The 19,504-nt window shown below is 45.7% G+C and overlaps 1 protein-coding gene across 1 annotated transcript in view; it reads right to left on the bottom strand.

The window, feature by feature from the left end:
* The window catches only part of LOC140133190 (uncharacterized), a 437,171-nt gene that overhangs the window by 89,697 nt on the left and 327,970 nt on the right, over nt 1-19,504 (bottom strand). Inside the window, exons 19-20 of the mRNA XM_072153006.1 lie at nt 15,717-15,779; nt 15,580-15,630 (exon numbers count right to left, since the gene is read on the bottom strand). Of these exons, the coding sequence (XP_072009107.1) occupies nt 15,580-15,630; nt 15,717-15,779 (114 nt within the window). The remainder of the gene's footprint in view (nt 1-15,579; nt 15,631-15,716; nt 15,780-19,504) is intronic.

The raw sequence follows: 19,504 nt of genomic DNA, 5'->3' as shown, positions 1-19,504 counted from the left end.
GGGCTGATCTTTACAGAAAGATGGTGAGGGAGTACGTAGCTGACCATACCATCGTCCTAAATGATCACACAGCTCCCTACAACTACTGGGTTTCAAAGCTGGACATGTGGCACGAACTGGCGCTGTACACCTTGGAGGTTCTTGCCTGCCCTGCCGCTAGCGTGTTGTCCGAGCGGGTTTTCAGTGCAGCTGGTGGCATCATCACCGATAAGCGTACACGCCTGTCGACTGACAGCGCTGACAGGCTGACGCTTATTAAGATGAATAAAGCCTGGATTTCTCATAATTTCCAATCTCCACCAGGTGAAGGAAGCTCAACCTGAATAATTTATGCACTCCTCCTCCTCATTTTCCTCCTTCTCCTCCTCTTTGTACACTAAAGCAGAGGAAACTGGCTATTTTTTGACAGGGCCCACTGGCTCTAGCTATAGTACTTTATGCATTTAATTTTTCTGGAGGGCCACCTACCCGGTCCTCTGTTTTAAACAATTTTTGGGAGTGCCACATACAGGCACTCAATCTATTTCATTTTTCTGGAGGGCCACCTACCTGCTCCTCTGGTTTGAAAACTTTTTTGGACTGCCACATACAGGCACTCAATCTATTCAATTTTTCTGGAGGGCCACCTACCTGCTCCTCTGGTTTGAAAACTTTTTTGGACTGCCACATACAGGCACTCAATCTATTTCATTTTTCTGGAGGGCCACCTACCTGCTCCTCTGGTTTGAAAACTTTTTTGGACTGCCACATACAGGCACTCAATCTATTCAATTTTTCTGGAGGGCCACCTACCTGCTCCTCTGGTTTGAAAACTTTTTTGGACTGCCACATACAGGCACTCAATCTATTTCATTTTTCTGGAGGGCCACCTACCTGCTCCTCTGGTTTGAAAACTTTTTTGGACTGCCACATACAGGCACTCAATCTATTTCATTTTTCTGGAGGGCCACCTGCCTGCTCCTCTGGTTTGAAAACTTTTTTGGACTGCCACATACAGGCACTATCCAAATTAAATTGTCTCCATAGCAGCCTCCACACGTTGTCTCCATTGCTACCTCCAAAAGTCGTCCATATAGCTGCCTCCATACATCGTCCCCTTATCAAACGAGGTGTGTCAGGCAGAAATTTGGGTTGTTTTCATGGATTCCACATCAAAGTTGTTAACTTTGTCGCCACCCTGCTGTGTAATCCACAAAATATACTGGCAAACTTTAACCATTTACGGATATTATTTCAGCGCTTCTTGCGCATCTGTTTACATTCCCCTCACCCGCCATATCCCAAACTTATAAGAACGCTACTACACTTAACTTGGTGCAGGCTGGGACCGAGTCTGCCCCTGGGGCTGGTCATATACTGCCGACGCAGAGGATTGCGGGGCCTACCTCGGTCCAGGTCTCAAAGGCCTACTATACCTCCTCCTCCTCCCACCCCTCCTCCAGCTCCTCCGAATTACCATCCGTGGCCATGGCGCCATCAGTCGGTAGCTCTAGGCACAGCAGCAGTGCCGTCGCTAAGCGACAGCAGGCGGTGCTCAAACTGCTGAGCCTAGGCGATAAAAGGCACACCGCCCAAGAGCTATTACAGGGCATTCCACATCAAACTTGTTAACTTTGTCGCCACCCTGCTGTGTAATCCACAAAATATACTGGCAAACTTTTATCATTTACCGATATTATTTCAGCGCTTCTTGCGCATCTGTTTACATTCCCCTCACCCGCCATATCCCAAACTTATAAGAACGCTACTACACTTGATCTTATACAAAAGGTTCTTAGAAATGCTGTTTGGGGAGTAGCCTAGAGACAGGGGCTTGGATTGGCGAAAGCTCGCCTGGAAGCGGAGCGCCAGCTCCATCCCAAGATCCAACTAACATAGTTTTAACTGCAGCACCTTTAATCTACTACTAGTTCACTGCCTCCATAATAATAATAATAATAATCTTTATTTATATAGCGCCATCATATTCCGTAGCGCTTTAAAAATCATAGGAAACAAATACAAATGTAATGTAACAGAGCACAACATTTGTATGGAACAACAGGAGTGAGGTCCCTGCTCGCCAGAGCTTACGGTTTATGAAGATGATGGGGTAACACGAGGTAAAAGAATATTTAATGGTCAAGCCATTCTTCTTAGGGAATAGAACAAAATATAATAAATGGAATTGCTGTCGCTTGAACCACTCAGCCGTCATCTTATATACCAGGTCCAGGGTGAATGGGACTGCAGAGAAGTCTGGTGCCTGTTGGTTGCTGGATAACAGATGGGAGGACGACACAGGACGGGTTAGTAGAAGAGTTAAAACTCCATGCAGTTAATGAGTGTTATAGGCTTGCCTAAAGAAATGGGTTTTAAGAGCACGTTTGAAACTTTGGAGGTTAGGTATTAGTCTGATAGTCCGGGGCAGAGTATTCCATAGAATTGGTGCAGCTCTAGAGAAGTCTTGGAGACGCGAGTGGGAGGTCCGCACTAGGGTAGAGGTTAATCTAAGATCACTGGCGGATCTAAGAGCACGGGTTGGGCGATAGACTGAGATAAGAGAGGAGAGGTAGGGGGGTGCAGCATTATACAGAGCTTTATGGATGAGGGTTATTATTTTAAACTGTATTCGAAAGGACACTGGCAGCCAGTGCAGCGACTGGAATTAACTGTAGGCATACATGGTCCCCTTATCAAACGAGCTGTGTCAGGCAGAATTTTGGGTTGTTTTCATGGCTTCCACAACAAACTTGTTAACTTTGTCGCCACCCTGCTGTGTAATCCACAAAATATACTGGCAAACTTTTATCATTTACCAATATTATTTCAGCGCTTCTTGCGCATCTGTTTACATTCCCCTCACCCGCCATATCCTAAACTTATAAGAACGCTACTACACTTGATCTTATAAAAAAGGTTCTTAGAAGTGCTGTTTGGGGAGTAGCCTAGAGACAGGGGCTTCGATTGGCGAAAGCTCGCCTGGCAGCGAAGCGCCAGTTCCATCTCAAGATCCGACTAACATAGTTTTAACTGCAGCACCTTTAATCTACTACTAGTTCACTGCCTCCATACATCGTCCCCTTATCAAACGAGCTGTGTCAGGCAGAATTTTCAGGTGTTTCACCAGATACATAGTGGAACTCGGCCCATCTGTCGCCGCCATGCTGGAGACCTGAAGTTGCAATCATAGCAGCGCAATATGAATGCCCCATACTGTCGCTCTTAATCATGGAAGTCGTCTCCATGGCTGCCTCCACATGTTGTCCCCTTATCAAAAGAGCTGTGTCAGGATCATTTTTAGGGTGTTTCACCAGATACGTTATGGAACTTGGTCACTATGTCGCCACCATGCTGTGTTATCGACTAAATATACCGTCAACCTTTTGTTCACATAGGAAATCATTTCACCTCCTTTGGTGAAACCTGAGTCCATTTAGGGTATGTCGCCATGAGACTCTCTAGCCTGCCACTGCTGCCGCTGCCTCTGCATGCCGTCCCCTATAGTGTCAGGGTCAATTATTGCATGTTTTAGATGCTATCTAGCCTCATTCGGTCACTCTGTCATGGCCATGCTGTTGCCCATAATTTTTGCATAATGGTGCGATTAAGTAGCCTCAGAGGCATCCATGCATGCTGCCCCTGCTGTTTCCTGTCCATTTCCGTGGTGTTTCCATCCTTTTCTGAGGTTCCCAGGTGTTTGGCCAAGCTTCCCTGTGCAGAGCCTTGCTCCCCATGAAAAATGCTCGAGTCTCCCATTGACTTCAATGGGGCTCGTTATTCGAGACGAGCACTCGAGCATCGGGAAAAGTTTGTCTCGAATAACGAGTACCCGAGCATTTTAGTGCTCGCTCATCTCTATTCATGATTTGAATGTTATTATTGAAGAGAGAGAGGCACAATGTTTGGTGGAAGACATATCAAATCATGTTTGTTGGAGGAGATGAGGCTTGGTCAGTTGCTGTTATAGTGCGAAGTTTAGTAGGTGGGGGGTGAATGTGCCAGAGGGAGCTTATTAGACGAACTTGCAGGGGGTTATTCTTGTTGTAGTGCTTTTCAATGGAGCACCATTTACGATTCAAATCATTCACCCGTCAAGATTTAGCCTGACTCAAGATGGAGGCAGTGTAGCAGTCTTTGAGTTCTGGGACCCCCAGCCCACCCACAGATTTGTGTTTGGACAATGTGTATAGCGCTATTCTTGGGTTCGAATTTTCTCAGTTGAGTCCTTGCTGATTTAAAAAAAAGATTCAGGCCTTGTGCCTTCTCGCAAACCCTATATGCACCAAACAAAAATGTGCTACAAATGCACCTCTATCTAGAGATCAGGATGGCTTAACTACAACTAAAGAGAATACTGTGCAGTTCTATTCACACGGTGCACTAACAAAACTGTGTCCGACATAGACTAACGATAACACATCACACTGAAAAGGGAATTTGGGTTCAGAAGGGACAGGCAGGAATAAACGTATGCAAGTGTAATCACGCAGGGATTACAGGAGGGATCAGATGGGAAGATGGGAGTAGTAGTGTTAGCTGTAGTTTAGTTTCACAGTGACACTCAGACCCCCCCCCCCCCCAGCCATACCAATTTTCTAAACTATAACATTTTTACTGTAAAAAGGCTGTGATTGGCCAGTCAGATTCGCTAAATGTGAACAGGTGAAGAGTTTTATTTTTATCTTAATAATTTCAATAGATTCTAAACTCTTGCCAGCAGGGTCCTTATTTTTATATGACAAATTATTGCTCTTTAATGTTTTATTTTATATCATCCGTAACTCAATGCAGAATATTTATTTAACCCCTTAAGGATATAGCCATTTTGTAGCTTAAGGCTCAGCCCCATTTTTTGTATTCTGACATGTGCTGCTTTATATGGTCATAAATAAAGATGAGCGAAGATACTCGTCCGAGCTTGATGCTCATTCGAGCATTAGCGTACTTGCAACTGCTCGTTGCTCGGATGAATATTTCGCAGGCTCGAGAAAATGGCATCTCCCGCCGTTTTGATTTTTGGCGGCCAGAAACAGAGCCAATCACAAGCCAATCACAGGAGACTCCGCAGTACACTTACACGTCGATAGCAGTGGTTGGCTGGCCTGATCAGGTGACCCTGGAATATACTAGCCACTGCCCGCGGTGCTCGGATCATTCTCTGCCTGGATGCCGTTAGGGATAGAGCTGCTGCTGGTCAGGGATAGCGTTAGGGTGTTCTATTAGATTAGTGTTAGGCAGGAGTGATTCTACAAGAACCCAACAGCCCTTGTTAGCCCTTGTTAGGGCTACAATAACTTTTGTGACGAATTTGCAGGGAGACTTGCGAACGTTATTTTTGGGTCTTAGTGACACACATATCCATTTCAAACAGCTAAGTGGGACAATTTATTGGGGGTTTGACTGAATTAGGCACAGTCTGCCGATTTTTTTTTTTTCAAAAGTGACAGTGAAAGTCACAGCACAAAATCCTTTTGTGTGCTGTCAGTGGTGCAAATGGTGCAATTTCATCTAGCTTAGTCTGCCTGCTACTGTTTAGCAAGCTAGTCTCTGTACGTCACGTGTGGCGTAATCTAATACGTTTTTTTGTTCACATCAATACCGGGACATTTAAAAAAAATTGTCTGTGTTGGTTAGAAACTAGCCATAGCAATCATCTTCTGAGGTTGCTGTCTAATTTGTTCTGCACGTTTTGTTCTTCTATAAATCCCCAAAAAAACAAACATAAAAAAAAATTCCAAAAAAAATGTACAGTTTATATTTCTCTTTTGTCTATAAAATAGACTTTTATTTGGAAAATGTTGAACCCGAGGGCTAAGGGTAGAGGACAAGGGTGTGGGCATCCAATTACTGCTGGCGTCTGAGGCCCTGGTCCTGGGCGGGGTGAGACACTACCTGCTGATGAGGGAGCAGCGGAACGCCGCAGAGCTAAACTCCCTAGCTTCATGTCTCAACTTACTGGGACTCGTGGTAGAGCACTGTTGAGGCCACAACAGTGCGAACAGGTGATGTCGTGGATTGTGGACAATGCTTCAAGTCATTTGTCCACCAGTCAGTCTTCCATGCAGTCCACCCATGTTACCCAAGTGAGCACTCCTCCAGCTCCTCAACCTCCTTCCCCCCAGTGTGCCCCCTCCCAGGAAAATTTGATCCGGCATACTCTGAGGAACTGTTTTCTGGATCCTTTCCAGAGTCACAAACCCCTTCTCAGGTTGCTGCTGAGCTCTTTCCTGATGCCCATGTTTTCCAACGGTCGCAGTATGTGGGTGATGATGACATTGTTGACGTAGTGGAAGAAGTGTGTAAAGAGGTGTCGGACGATGAGGAGACACGGTTGTCAGACAGTGGGGAAGTTGTTGTCAGGGCAGGAAGTCCGAGGGGGGAGCAGACTGAGGGATCGGAGGATGATGAGGTGACAGACCCAAGCTGGGTTGATAAGCTGGGTGAAGACAGTGCTTCTGAGACGGAGGCGAGTCCTATACCAGAACAGGTTGGAAGAGGCAGTGGTGGGGCCAGACGTGGCGAGCTCCCGTGTTCTCAAGTCTGGAGGTTCTTTAAAGAAACAGCGGATGACCAACGGACTGTGGTGTGCAGCCTGTGCCACACCAGGATCAGCAGCGGTTCCAACACTACTAGCTTAACCACCACCAGTATGCACAGGCAAAAGAGTGCTAAACATCCCACTCAATGGAACCAAGGCCGTTCACCGCTGACCAGGCCCACCACTGCTCCTTCCCCTGTGTAATTTGCTGCCTCTGCTAGTCAGACCCCTGCCCAGGACCCCGGCACAAACACCTCCCACTCGAAAACCACACCTTCGTCTCCACGATCCTTCACAGCATCCACCGACACGCCCAAGCCCTCAATGTCCACATCTCCAAATTACTGAGCCTGGAGATGCTGCCCTATAGGCTGATAGAGACCGAGGCCTTTCGCAACCTCATGGCGGCATTCGGCCCCTCGGTATTCGGTCATCGTTTTAATTGCAGCAACTTTAATCAACTACCCTGTTTCCCCTAAAATAAGACATCCCCTGAAAATAAGACCTAGTACAATTTTGCTCCGGCTTAGAAATCTAAGGCCTCCCCTGAAAGTAAGACCTAGCGGCCGTCATTGCAGCAGCTCCCCCCACGTCATACATTAGTATTAGTAAATCTTAGATGCTGCAGAAGGTTGTGACATGGGGAAGAAATCATGGAAGTAAATCACCGGCTGTTGTGTTACAAATGTGATCCCAGCAGCTCCCAGGATAAGAAGGGTCATTTATGGAAGGTTGGGGCCAATGAGTGTCTCTTAAGGAGCAAAAATTAATATAAGACACTGTCTTATTTTTGGGGAAACAGGGTACTATAACCTTTTAACTCTAAAATCTATCTTTTCACTCCTCTTTTCTAACCTCCTTACGTTCACATCGGGTGCCATAACCGTCCCCACTGCCTCTACACGTCGTCTACATAGCAGCCTCCACACGTCGTCTCGATAGCTGCCATCACACGTCGTCTGGATAGCTGCCTCCACACATCGTCCCCTTAGCAACGAGCTGTGCCAGGCTACATTTTCGGGTGTTTTACCGGCTGTGATTTTCTGGTGTTTTATATGGGTCACTCATTTTGACAATGGATGCAAAGCTGTATGAGTGCGCGTCCCCCCCACATGTCTCCACACGTCGTCTCCATAGCAGCCTCCACATGTCGTCTCCATAGCTGCCTCCACACATTGTCTCCATAGCTGCCACCACACGTTGTCTCCATAGCAGCCTCCACCTGTCATCTCCAAGTCGTCTCCATAGCTGCCTCCACACATCCCCATAGCAAACGAGCTGTGTCAGGCTAATTTTTTAAGGTGTTTCACCAGATACGTTATGGAACTTGGTCACTCTGTCGCCGCCATGCTGTGTTATTGACTAAATATGCCGTCAACCTTTTGTTCACATAGGAAATCATTTCAGCGCTTCTTGCTCACCTCCTTTGGTTCCTCTCTGCCGCCATAACCAGGCCAAATACTGTTACGTACAGTGCTACACGTTATCCTCGCCAAAAGGTATTTTGTCCATTTGGGGTATGTCGCCATGCCACTCTCTAGCTTGCCGCTGCTGCCGCTGCCTCCGCATGCCGTCCCCTATAGTGTCAGGGTCAATTATTGGGTGTTTTAGATGCTATCTCGCCTCACTCGGTCACTCTGTCATGGCCATGCTGTTGCCCATAATTTTGGCATAATGGTGCGATTAGGCAGCCTCAGAGGCGTCCATGCATGCTGCCCATGCTGTTTCCTGTCCATTTCCGAGGTGTTTCCAAGTGAGTTTGAGTTTAATGAAAAAAACTTTTTTTTCCCATTTTCGAAATTTAAAATCATTTTGCTTTCAGGCAGATAGATTTACCACCTAAATAATAACATTTCCCAAATGTCTACTTTACATTTTCATAATTTTGGAAATATCTGGATAATTTATTTTGATGTCACGCGGCTAACAAATCAAATATCGCTTTTCCGTATTTTCAGAATTGACTATTTTGGGGATAAATACGGTTTTAAAGGAAATTTTACATACTTAGCATTAAAAACCCCCTATATAATCAACCAATTTTCAAATCTTCACCCCTCAAACCATCAGAAACAGCTTTTAGTAAGTGTTAACCCCTTCAGATCTTCATAGTAATTAAATCAAAATGGAGGTGAAATTTAGAATGGTCAAACTTCGAGAACAGAGACCCCCCACACGCAGAAGGGAAGGAGCGCCCTGCAGCTGCCAGGATTTTAGTTTCCTCATTGGCCCTTTTTGTAGGCTATAAAATTTTAGCTTTTTCGTTATTGGGGCCATGTGATGGCATTTTAAAGATAAGATGCTTATTCCAGTGTTACTATTTTGGGGTTTGAGAGCAGGAGATTCTGATTCCAGATTCTGTACTGGATTTTTTACAATTTTTTTTTGTGTGTTCATCATATAACCTAATAATAATTGTATCTTTATTCCATGGGTCAATACGATTACAGGGATACCATATGTCAGGGTCCGTGGATCCTCTGGACCACCGCGGGAGATGGTACTAGCCGACACCTGGGACCGGAGTCTAAGTGGCACCTGGTTTTCACCAGAGCCCGCCACAAAGCGGGTTAGACAAGCTGCGGCGTGGTACCACCAGGTCGTTCCTCAGGTGTGACTTGTCTGCAGTGGCGGCCAAGGTTGAGGTACAGAAACAACAGTCTAGCTAGAGGTCACAGTCCAGGCACAGGGTCAGGGCAGGCGGCAGAGATGCAATGTCAGAGTCCAATCCAGGGTCAGCAACAGGAGGTCCAAGCAGAAGGGTACGGGAACACAGCACACACGACAGCAACACGGAGGAACACTGGTACACGGGAACACGGAGGAGGTCAGGTAACACAGGAACACGGAGGAAGTCGGGTACGCAGGAGATACAGGAACGCAGGAGACACAGGAACGCAGGAGATACAGGAACGCAGGAGACACAGGAACACAGGAGACACTGGAACCCAGGCAAATCACAAGAGAGCTTTCTCTAAGGCTGTGAGGCACAAAGATCCGGCAGGGTTAGATGGGAGAGGCAGATATAAATAGCCTCATGGGAAATGACCAGTGCCAATCAATGACACGTTGGCCCTTTAAATTTCCTAGAAGTGCCGCGCACGTGCCCTAAGGTGAGACGCACTGGCGCGGCGCCTGCAGGGAGCGAGAGGCACGGGTGAGCCCACGCCCCGCGATGTGGGTCGCGGGTCCACCCGTGACAGTACCACCCCCCTTCGGCCTCCCCCTCTTCTTGGGCTGGAGAAATCTCTGCAGAAGATCACAGTCCAGAATATTGTCCTCCGGCTCCCAAGACCTCTCTTCCGGACTGAACCCCCTCCAGTCGACTAAGAAGAACCGCTTCCCCCTTACTGTCTTCATATCAAGGATGTCTTTTACCTCGTAGGTGTCGGTGGCGTCAGCCACAGGGGTAGGAGGAGGTACTTGCCGGGAGAAGCGGTTCAGGATGACAGCCTTGAGCAGGGAGACATGGAAGGAGTTCGGGATGCGCATGGTGGGAGGAAGGCGCAACTTGTAGGATACAGGATTGATACGGGACAGGACCTCGAAAGGACCCAAGAATCGAGGACCGAGCTTGTACCCGGGTATCTTCAGCCAGATGTACCTGGAAGATAACCAGACCTTGTCCCCAGGAGAGAAGACGGGAGGAGGTCTGCGTCTCTTGTCGGCCTGGATTTTAGTGCGAGCACACGCCCGAAGTAGAGATAAACGAGTCTGTCTCCAGACAGAACTGAGGTCCTGCACCAATTCTTCCACCGCAGGAACATCCAAGGGAACTGAGAGAGGGAGTGGTGGGCGTGGAATTCTTCCATAGACAATAAATAATGGAGCTGCACCAGCAGATTCTGAATCCAGAGAGTTGTAGGAGAACTCTGCCCAGGGCAACAAAGTGGACCAGTCGTCCTGACGGGCAGAGACAAAATGACGCAGGTAGCAGCCCAGACTCTGGTTGACCCTCTCCCCTTGACCATTGGACTGAGGGTGGTAGGCTGAAGAAAAGTCCAACTTCACCTGCAGTTGGCTGCAGAGTGAGCGCCAGAAGAGGGAGACAAATTGAACTCCACGATCAGAAACGATGTGCAGGGGAAGCCCATGTAGCCGGAATATATGTTGGAAGAAGAGGCTGGCAAGACGTGGAGCAGACGGTAGACCTGGAAGAGGAACAAATCTTCGAAAACCGGTCTGTCACCACCCAGGTGACGGTATTGCCCGAGGAAGATGGAAGATCCGTGACAAAGTCCATAGCCACGTGTGACCACTGGCGACTGGGTATCGGCAACGGAAGCAAGAGACCAGCTGGTTTTAGACGAGAAGGTTTATTTCGAGCACAGGAGGTGCAGTATCCCACAAAGTCCCGAACATGTTTGACCAAGTCAGGCCACCAGTAGTAGCGGGAAATGAGGGCCACGGAGTGTTGCACCCCAGGGTGCCCAGCCAGGCGGGAAGAATGTCCCCAAAACAAAATCCTCTTCCACAGAGCAGGTTGGACATACGTCTTGCCAGGGGGGAGCTGCCGAAGATCCACAGGAGCGGCTGCAACCAACTGTTCCGGAGAGATGATATACTGAGGAACCGGCTCTTCTCCAACAACATCTGAGGCACGGGAAAGGGCATCAGCCTTGATATTCTTCTCTGCTGGTCGGAAGTGGATCATCAAATTGGAGCGGGAGAAGAATAGTGACCAACAGGCTTGCTTGGGATTAAGATGTTGGGCTGTCTGGAGGTACGAAAGGTTCTTATGATCCGTGTAAACACAGACTGGATAGCGAGCACCCTCCAAAAGATATCGCCATTCTTCCAGAGCAAAGTTCCTTGTCACCAATAGAGAAGTTCTTCTCTGCAGGAGAAAAAGTTTTAGAAAAGAAACCGCACGTAAGTGTTCGGCCCCTGGGTCCCTTCTGGGTAAGCACAGCCCCTGCACCGACAGAAGATGCATCCACCTCCAAGATAAAAGGCTTCTCCGTATCCGGGCTAGAGAGGATCGGAGCTTTGGCAAAGGCGGATTTTAACTTTGCAAAGGCCTCATCAGCTGCTGGAGGCCAAAGGCATGGATTAGCGCCCTTCCTGGTGAGTGCCACGATGGGAGCAACAAGAGTAGAAAAATGTGGAATGAACTGTCAGTAGTAGTTTGCGAAGCCAGGGAACCTCTGAATGGCGCGAAGACCCTCTGGACATGGCCACTGAAGAACGGCAGACAATTTGGTAGGATCCATCTGGAGACCCCTGTCGGAGATTATGTAACCAAGAAAAGGTAGACTCAGTTGATGGAAGAGACATTTCTCGAGCTTAGTGTAGAGACAATTGGCTCGAAGGTGGCCTAGGACTTGCTGTACATGAGATTGATGAGTCTTGAGATCTGGAGAGAACACCAAGATGTCATCTAGATAGACCACTACACACGTATACAGAAGGTCTCTGAAGATGTCATTGACAAACTCTTGGAAGACAGCTGGAGCATTGCATAGTCCAAAAGGCATCACAAGGTACTCGAAGTGACCATCTCGGGTGTTAAATGCTGTCTTCCATTCGTCTCCCTTGCGGATACGAATAAGATTGTAGGCCCCGCGAAGATCCAACTTAGAGAAAATCTTGGAACCGCGCAGGCGGTCAAACAGTTCTGTGATCAGTGGCAGAGGGTAGCGTGTCCACGATAATCAATACAAGGACGCAAGGAGCCGTCCTTCTTGGTAACAAAGTAGAATCCTCCACCCGCAGGAGAAGAGGACTTCCGTATGAAACCTCTTTGCAAGTTCTCCTGGATATACTCTGACATGGCAGTGGTCTCAGGAACGGAGAGTGGATACACCCGGCCTCTGGGAGGAGAAGTGCCCGGCAACAACTCAATACGGCAATCGTAGGGTCGATGCGGTGGCAAAGTCTCAGCCTGCTTTTTAGAGAAGACGTCAGAGAAGTCCTGGTAGCACGTGGGTAAACCCTCCAAAGGCTTTGTAGACAGAGAGGAGGCCAATACAGGTACAGGCAGAGAGGCCCCCATACAGCGGGACCGGCACTCAGGACCCCAATGAAGGATCTCCCCTGTCATCCAATTGAGAACAGGTGCATGGAGCTGCAGCCACGGAAGACCCAACAGGATAGAGGACGTGGACCGAGGTAGCAAATAAAAGGACAGTCTCTCCTTGTGCAACAATCCGGCTTGCAAGAACAGAGGCTTGGTGTGGTACAGGACCGGGTCAGAGAGGATCTGGTCACTTACAGATGAGATGACCAACGGCTTCTCAAGGCGAACCACTGTGATGTGATGCCGGGAGACCAGAGCGGCATCCACGAAATTCCCTGCAGAACTGGAGTCCAAGAAAGCGGAGACTTGGATCTGGGGGCTGGCGCCAATGCTGAGAAGCACCGGAATCATCAGATGTGAAGAAACCTGTCAAACACCTAGGGACGCTTCTCCCCAGAACCCTAGGTGCTGGCGTTTCCTGGATGCTGAGGAAGGATAGGACAGGACCTGATGAAGTGCTCTGGACTAGCACAATAAAGGCAAAGGTTACCCTGGCGTCTTCTGATGCGTTCCTGGGAGGAGAGTCTAGCTCTGTCCACCTCCATAGGCTCCTCTGCGGGTGGTATGACCTGAGGCTGGAGTGGTCTTTGGAAGGCCGGGGCCAGGCGGGGCAGGCGTGACTCCTCAGCACGCTCTCTAAATCGCACATCTATCCGGGTGGCCAAGGTAATGAGACCACTCAGAGTAGACGGCAGAATACAAGCGGCCAGAGTGTCCTTCACATGAGAGGCAAGACCCTTTTTGAAAGGTGCTGACAGGGCTGCGTCATTCCAGGAAAGTTTCAAGGCCAGCGTGATGAACTGGACTGCATACTCCCCCACGGATGAATTCCCCTGGCGTACATTCAGCAAGGCCGACTCGGCTGAGGAGGCCCGGGCCAGTTCTTCGAACACGGAGCGAAATTCAGACAGAAAGAACCCAAGAGAAACTGTAACTGGGTCATTCCTATCCCAAAGAGGTGTAGCCCAGGCCAAGGCTTTCCCGGAGAGAAGGCTGATTATAAAGGCCACCTTAGATCGCTCCGTGACAAACTGGGATGGCATAAGTTCTATGTGCAGGGAGCACTGAGTAATAAAGCTTCTTCACATCTTGGAGTCGCCATCGTACTTGCTGGGCATGGACAGCCGTAGTCTGGGTTCAGCAGCGGGAAGACAAACCGGAGCAATAGAAGCTGCAGGGATAGCCTCAGGAATCTGTTACTGGTTAGCAAGTAATTGCTGCAGCATGGCAGTAACTTGTTCCAACTGATCTCGTTGCGCAGCAATCTGTCGAGATTGGTGGAACACGATGGTAGCGAGATCAGGCTTACTGGGAGGCGGAACCTCAGCGGGATCCATGGCCGGATCTTACTGTCAGGCATACGGGATGTGGATCCACTGGTTTTCACCAGAGCCCGCCGCAAAGCGGGTTAGACAAGCTGCGGCGTGGTACCACTAGGTCGTTCCTCAGGCATGACTTGTCTGCAGTGGCGGCCAAGGTTAAGGTACAGAAACAGCAGTCTAGCTCGTGGTCACAGGCAAAGGGTCAGGGCAGGCGGCAGAGATGCAACGTCAGAGTCCAATCCGGGGTCAGCAACAGGAGGTCCAAGCAGAAGGGTATGGGAACACAGCACACACGACAGCAACACGGAGGAACACTGGTACACGGGAACACGGAGGAGGTCAGGTAACACAGGAACACGGAGGAAGTCGGGTACGCAGGAGACACAGGAACGCAGGAACGCAGGAGACACTGGAACGCAGGCAAATCACAACAGAGCTTTCCCTAAGGCTGTGAGGCACAAAGATCCGGCAGGGTTAGATGGGAGAGGCATATAAAAATAGCCTCATGGGAAATGACCAGTGCCAATCAATGACCCGCTGGCCCTTTAAATTTCCTAGAAGTGCCGCGCGCGCCCTAAGACATGGGGCCGCACATACACAGAGCGAGGCCGGGACTCGGGAGCGGGGAGAGGTGAGACGCGCTGGCGCGGCGCCTGCGGGGAGCGAGAGGCCCCGGTGAGCAGGCGACCCGCGATGTGGGTCGCGGGTCCACCCGTGACAATTTGCAGTTTATCTACAGTATTTTTTGGACTATAAGGCGCACCGGATTATAAGGCGCACCTGATTATAAGGATGAATGACCAGCAGGTGGCAGACCTGTGCACAGTTCAAGGAAGCTGAAGTATGGTTCATATAATCCGAAAAATATGGTAATTCATAAAATGTTCTCTATGACCCATGGTATATTTCTTGTGGGGTTTAGTTTGCAAGATGAGTCATTTTGGGGGGCTTCCCAAAAGTATCTTGACATCACAAAAGTATTTCATTGAAATCTGCTTCCTAGAAGTCCATTGGCGCTCCTTCTCTCCTGTGCCTACAGTTTGCCCATGCTGCAGTTTACAACTATATGTGGAGTTCTGCCACACTCAACAGAAAATACTGTATTTTTCAGTATGGTAGGCACACTCACACATTTTTTAAATAGCTCTGCTAATTGCACACACAGACATCTTTTATACATTTACACTTACAGACTTCTATGTTCATACACACAGAAAGGTCTGCTACCTTCATACTCACAGCAAGTTGTACTAATATAACTTTCACAGAGCACAGTTACATGTGGACATTAAGCTCTGCTATATCTGCTATATTTGCACACATTTTAGGACCAAGTTAATGTATTATTTTTACCTAAAATGTGGCAAATTATCTAATAGTACAAGCAAAATACAGTACAGGAGGTCCCGACTTAAGGACACCTGACTTACACACACCCCTAGGGCCTACTATGCCCACTGTCACCTTTGGTGAAACTCACTGGATGCAATGATCAGCTGTAAGGTGTCTGCAATAAAGTTTGATTGATAATCCTTGTTTCCTTGAAACAAAATTTGGGAAATCCAATGGTCACAGAGACAAAAAAATTTATTTTTTTGGAGTTACAATTATAAAACATACCTGTTCCGACTTATATCCAAATTTAACTTTGGTACAAACGTACAGAAACATATACACTTGTCAGAAAATAACTATTGATCTTTATCAATATATCTTACCTGTAAGCCTCTTGTACCTGCATAGTTGTTCCCAGGTTTTCCTTGATCACCCTACAAGAAAATGTAGTTGAACCCAAAAGATTAATGGCGACAATGTTAAATGATCATAAAATGATGATGAACAATTTTGTACATACTGTAGATCCGGGTGTTCCTGTGTCACCTCGTACACCAACCTCACCTGGATCCCCGGGACTGCCCTTCACAATAAAAAAAAAAAAAACATTGAGGAAACACTGTAAAGGTTTTTTTAAATATGTTTTTCTGCCCAACATAAAGGTTATTATTCTCACTTTAGCATTTTTCTGTATGTTCATTACAGTCACAACCCTAATAAGAGTTCTGCACAATTTAAGGAACAATCAATTAGATTAAATTTAAAAAAAGGAAATCTGAGAGTATGTAAGGAAGACCGGAGTACTTGAATAAAATCCAACAAAATTTTATTACAAATCCATTCTAAAATTTAGCACAAGTCCTGTGCATTTATCGGTGTAGGTACATGGGCAGACAGACCTACGCGTTTCAGCTCAACTCCGAGCCTTAATCAGGGTATGACACACATATGTTAAAAACAAACTTTATGCACCTTTACACACCTGAATAATTAGCAGTTTTACACATCATATCCGGTTTCGTGCTCAAGACCGCATCTTATCCTCTTACACAGTAATACATATAGTCGCACGTGGAAAAATAGTAAGAATTTAGATATTTAAAGAAACACTTAATAAATATAAGCAAGACCATTTCTTAAATTCATACCATTAGGATACCTAGAATTTAGAGCAAGGATCCAAAAAGCCTTTCTCCTAAGGAGGAGCTTTCTCCGATCTCCCCCTCTATTTGGCTGTTTAACCTTTTCAATACCAAAGAACTGAAAATCGGAAGTGTTTTTATTGTGTCTTTCTATAAAGTGTTTAGCGGCTCCAGAAGCTTTAATGTCGCCATTTTTGATACTTGTTAAATGTTGAGAAATTCTGCTTTTCAATTTCTGTATAGTGCAACCAACATAAATGATAGAGCAGCAACAACATTTTATGATATATACTACATATCGTGTATCACAATTGATAAATAATTTTATCTTGTTACTTTTTTTGCTCTCTATCCCAAATTCGGTCATTTTATTAGCTGCAAAAACACATGTGAGTGCTCTTTTACTTTTTTGACTATTATTCAAAAGCACCTGGCAGCTTTAACTTTTTTCTCACTATCCCCTTTTTATATGGCGGTCTACGATGGTTTCTGCAATGACATGTGCCAAATAAGTTGAATGAACTAAGGACATTTGTTATACATACGTTTTCATTAATTTATATCAACTAAGGCACTAAAAAAATCCACAATTTTTGCCATTTTTCAACACGATTTTTTCCATTCTTTCTATTTAACGTATTTGTTTTACACATCGGCTATAATCGATTACCATGACTCACGAGCAAAGACTTCAGAAACTAGCCTCCATTTTTGGTGAGCATACAGACGCTGCATCTCCGATACACACTAATTGGAAAGATCAGCTGTATCAATGGGAGAAACTATCCAAACAAGAATTACGGGTGTGGTGGGACCACAATACCCTTAAAACATACCTTGAAAAAGAGTTGATCCCTAGAGGTTTGAGATTATATAAATCTCCAACTACTGTGTTTTGTGATGAGTTTCAGCAAAAATGGAACAACATTTTGTCGAAATGTTCTAATGAATTAATGCAACTTATCATGTCATATGAAGAGAAAAAAATTAATTGATTTGAGAGACCAAATCTCGACAATAGAGGAACATTTGACTACTCTCACCAGCAACACAGAATATACTCAATTACGTCTAAAAATACAGAAAGATCTGGATACAGTGGAGAAAGACATAACCAAAACAAAAAGAAGGAAATATGAAAGGGATGTAGAAGATTATGGCAAGAATCAAATTTACGACTGGAAACTACATCGCCCTAACAATTATCGTCACGTTAAATCTATCTTGAAAAAAAGACACGACTCCCAGGTATCGGATGTTTCTGATTCCCAAAAAAAGTCAATTTCACGTCATCAGAAGGTGAAACGTCAGATACTCAATATAATGAAAATAAGAGCAGGAATGTAACAGGATATAACAAGAGGTATACAAAAAATAAGGCCCCTTCTGAAAATTTGACAAAAAACGGGGCAAGCGAAACCGACGAGGATCCATCAGAGAAGCGGTACACGACACGCAAAAGCAAGAAATAGATGACTTTGAAACCAATTTACAGGATAATGTCATCGTGTTATCTCCAACAATTCTGCCCATAAGACATCTTTCGGTGTTGGCCAAAGGGTTAAACTATGTTCCAGCTCAAAATTTTGACTTATTTCAGACGTTACTTGACGTCAACCGTCAGTTTGTTAGAGCCATCACTGTCAAGAGACATTTTCACACTGATAACTCAGATATTACATCACCTATCCATTCTCCTTTGCATATGATCAACAGTGAATTCGCTGGCCTCAAGTTCCATGAACAGAACGCACTTTTAGATTTACATGAGCTCAGTGAATTCACTGATGTACCAACCATTGATATTTCTGATGTTAATTATGTTATGACTAACAGCAACTTTTACTATACATCAATAAAATCTAGAGTACTGGCTTTGGATATTTTCCAAATGCTGGTGGAAAAAGAGTTACATGCATTAAATGATAATATACAACCCATTAATACTTCGGATAGAGGTGACTTTAATGGTACACATTTTAAAGCTATGCATGATTTAAAAAACAATAATCATATTATAGTTAGAAAATCGGACAAAGGCGGGTCCGTTGTTGTAATGGATTGCCAACAATATTCTATATGATTGTAAAACTTACCGCAAACCTAGCATGGACCCTACACCTTCTGTAAAATGCACTCTAAACCAACTCATCATGGATGGTCTATCTTTGGGTGTTTTGGATCATAAAACTGCAAAGTATTTGAGCATAGATAACCCCACAATATCCATTTTTCATGGATTACCAAAGACCCATAAGAATATTTTTTCTCCCCCACTTCGCCCTATCATCTCAGGCATTGGGTCTCTTAATGAACGCCTCAGTGCCTGGGTTGATTCTCATTTGCAACCATTAGTCATTAGAATTCCAGGGTTCCTAAAGGACAGTTCAGATGTGTTACGATTCTTTGACACATTCGAATGGGAAAGTACATTCAGATTTGGCACATGTGACGTAATCAATCTATACTCATGCATTCCTCATGACACAGCCATTACAGCTATTCAACATCACTTAAATAGATACAATTTAATCCCGATTTAAAGATGTACCTACTATTATGTATTGATTACCTATTGAAACATAATTTTTTTATGTTCGATGGAGAGTATTTTTTACAGGTTTGTGGTGCCCCGATGGGCTCAAAATTTTCTCCATCACTGGCCATTTTGTTTGTTGCATGGTGGGAAGAGAATACAATATTCTCAATCTACAATCCTTTTTTACAAAATATTGTTTTTTATGGTAGATATGTGGACGACATATTACTAGTCTGGAAAGGGGATACAGATAAATTTGTGGATTATGTGAATTACATTAACAATAATAACATTAATCTTAAATTCACATATGAGCACTTATCCACCAGTATACATTTTCTGGATATCAATTTGATCTCAAATCATAACACAATAACGACCACGATGTTTTCCAAACCCTTAGCAGGCAATTCCATTCTTTCTGCTTCCAGCTGTCACCCTTCACACACAGTTCATGCAATTCCTTACGGAGAATTTCTGCGAGCCAGACGTATCTGCTCAAACGATAATGAATTCCAGAAACAATCCAACACAATTGAGAAAAAATTGATTAGAAGAGGTTATTCTCCTCTCAATCTAAAGAATGCCAAAAAGAGAGCTGAAACTATAGATAGAAAAAACCTGTTA

The sequence above is a fragment of the Engystomops pustulosus genome, chromosome 5 (assembly GCF_040894005.1).
Source record: "Engystomops pustulosus chromosome 5, aEngPut4.maternal, whole genome shotgun sequence".
In the NCBI taxonomy this organism is placed as follows: Eukaryota; Metazoa; Chordata; class Amphibia; order Anura; family Leptodactylidae; genus Engystomops; species Engystomops pustulosus.
Note: the sequence above shows the minus strand (reverse complement) of the source record. Positions and strands in the feature narration are given on the sequence as shown.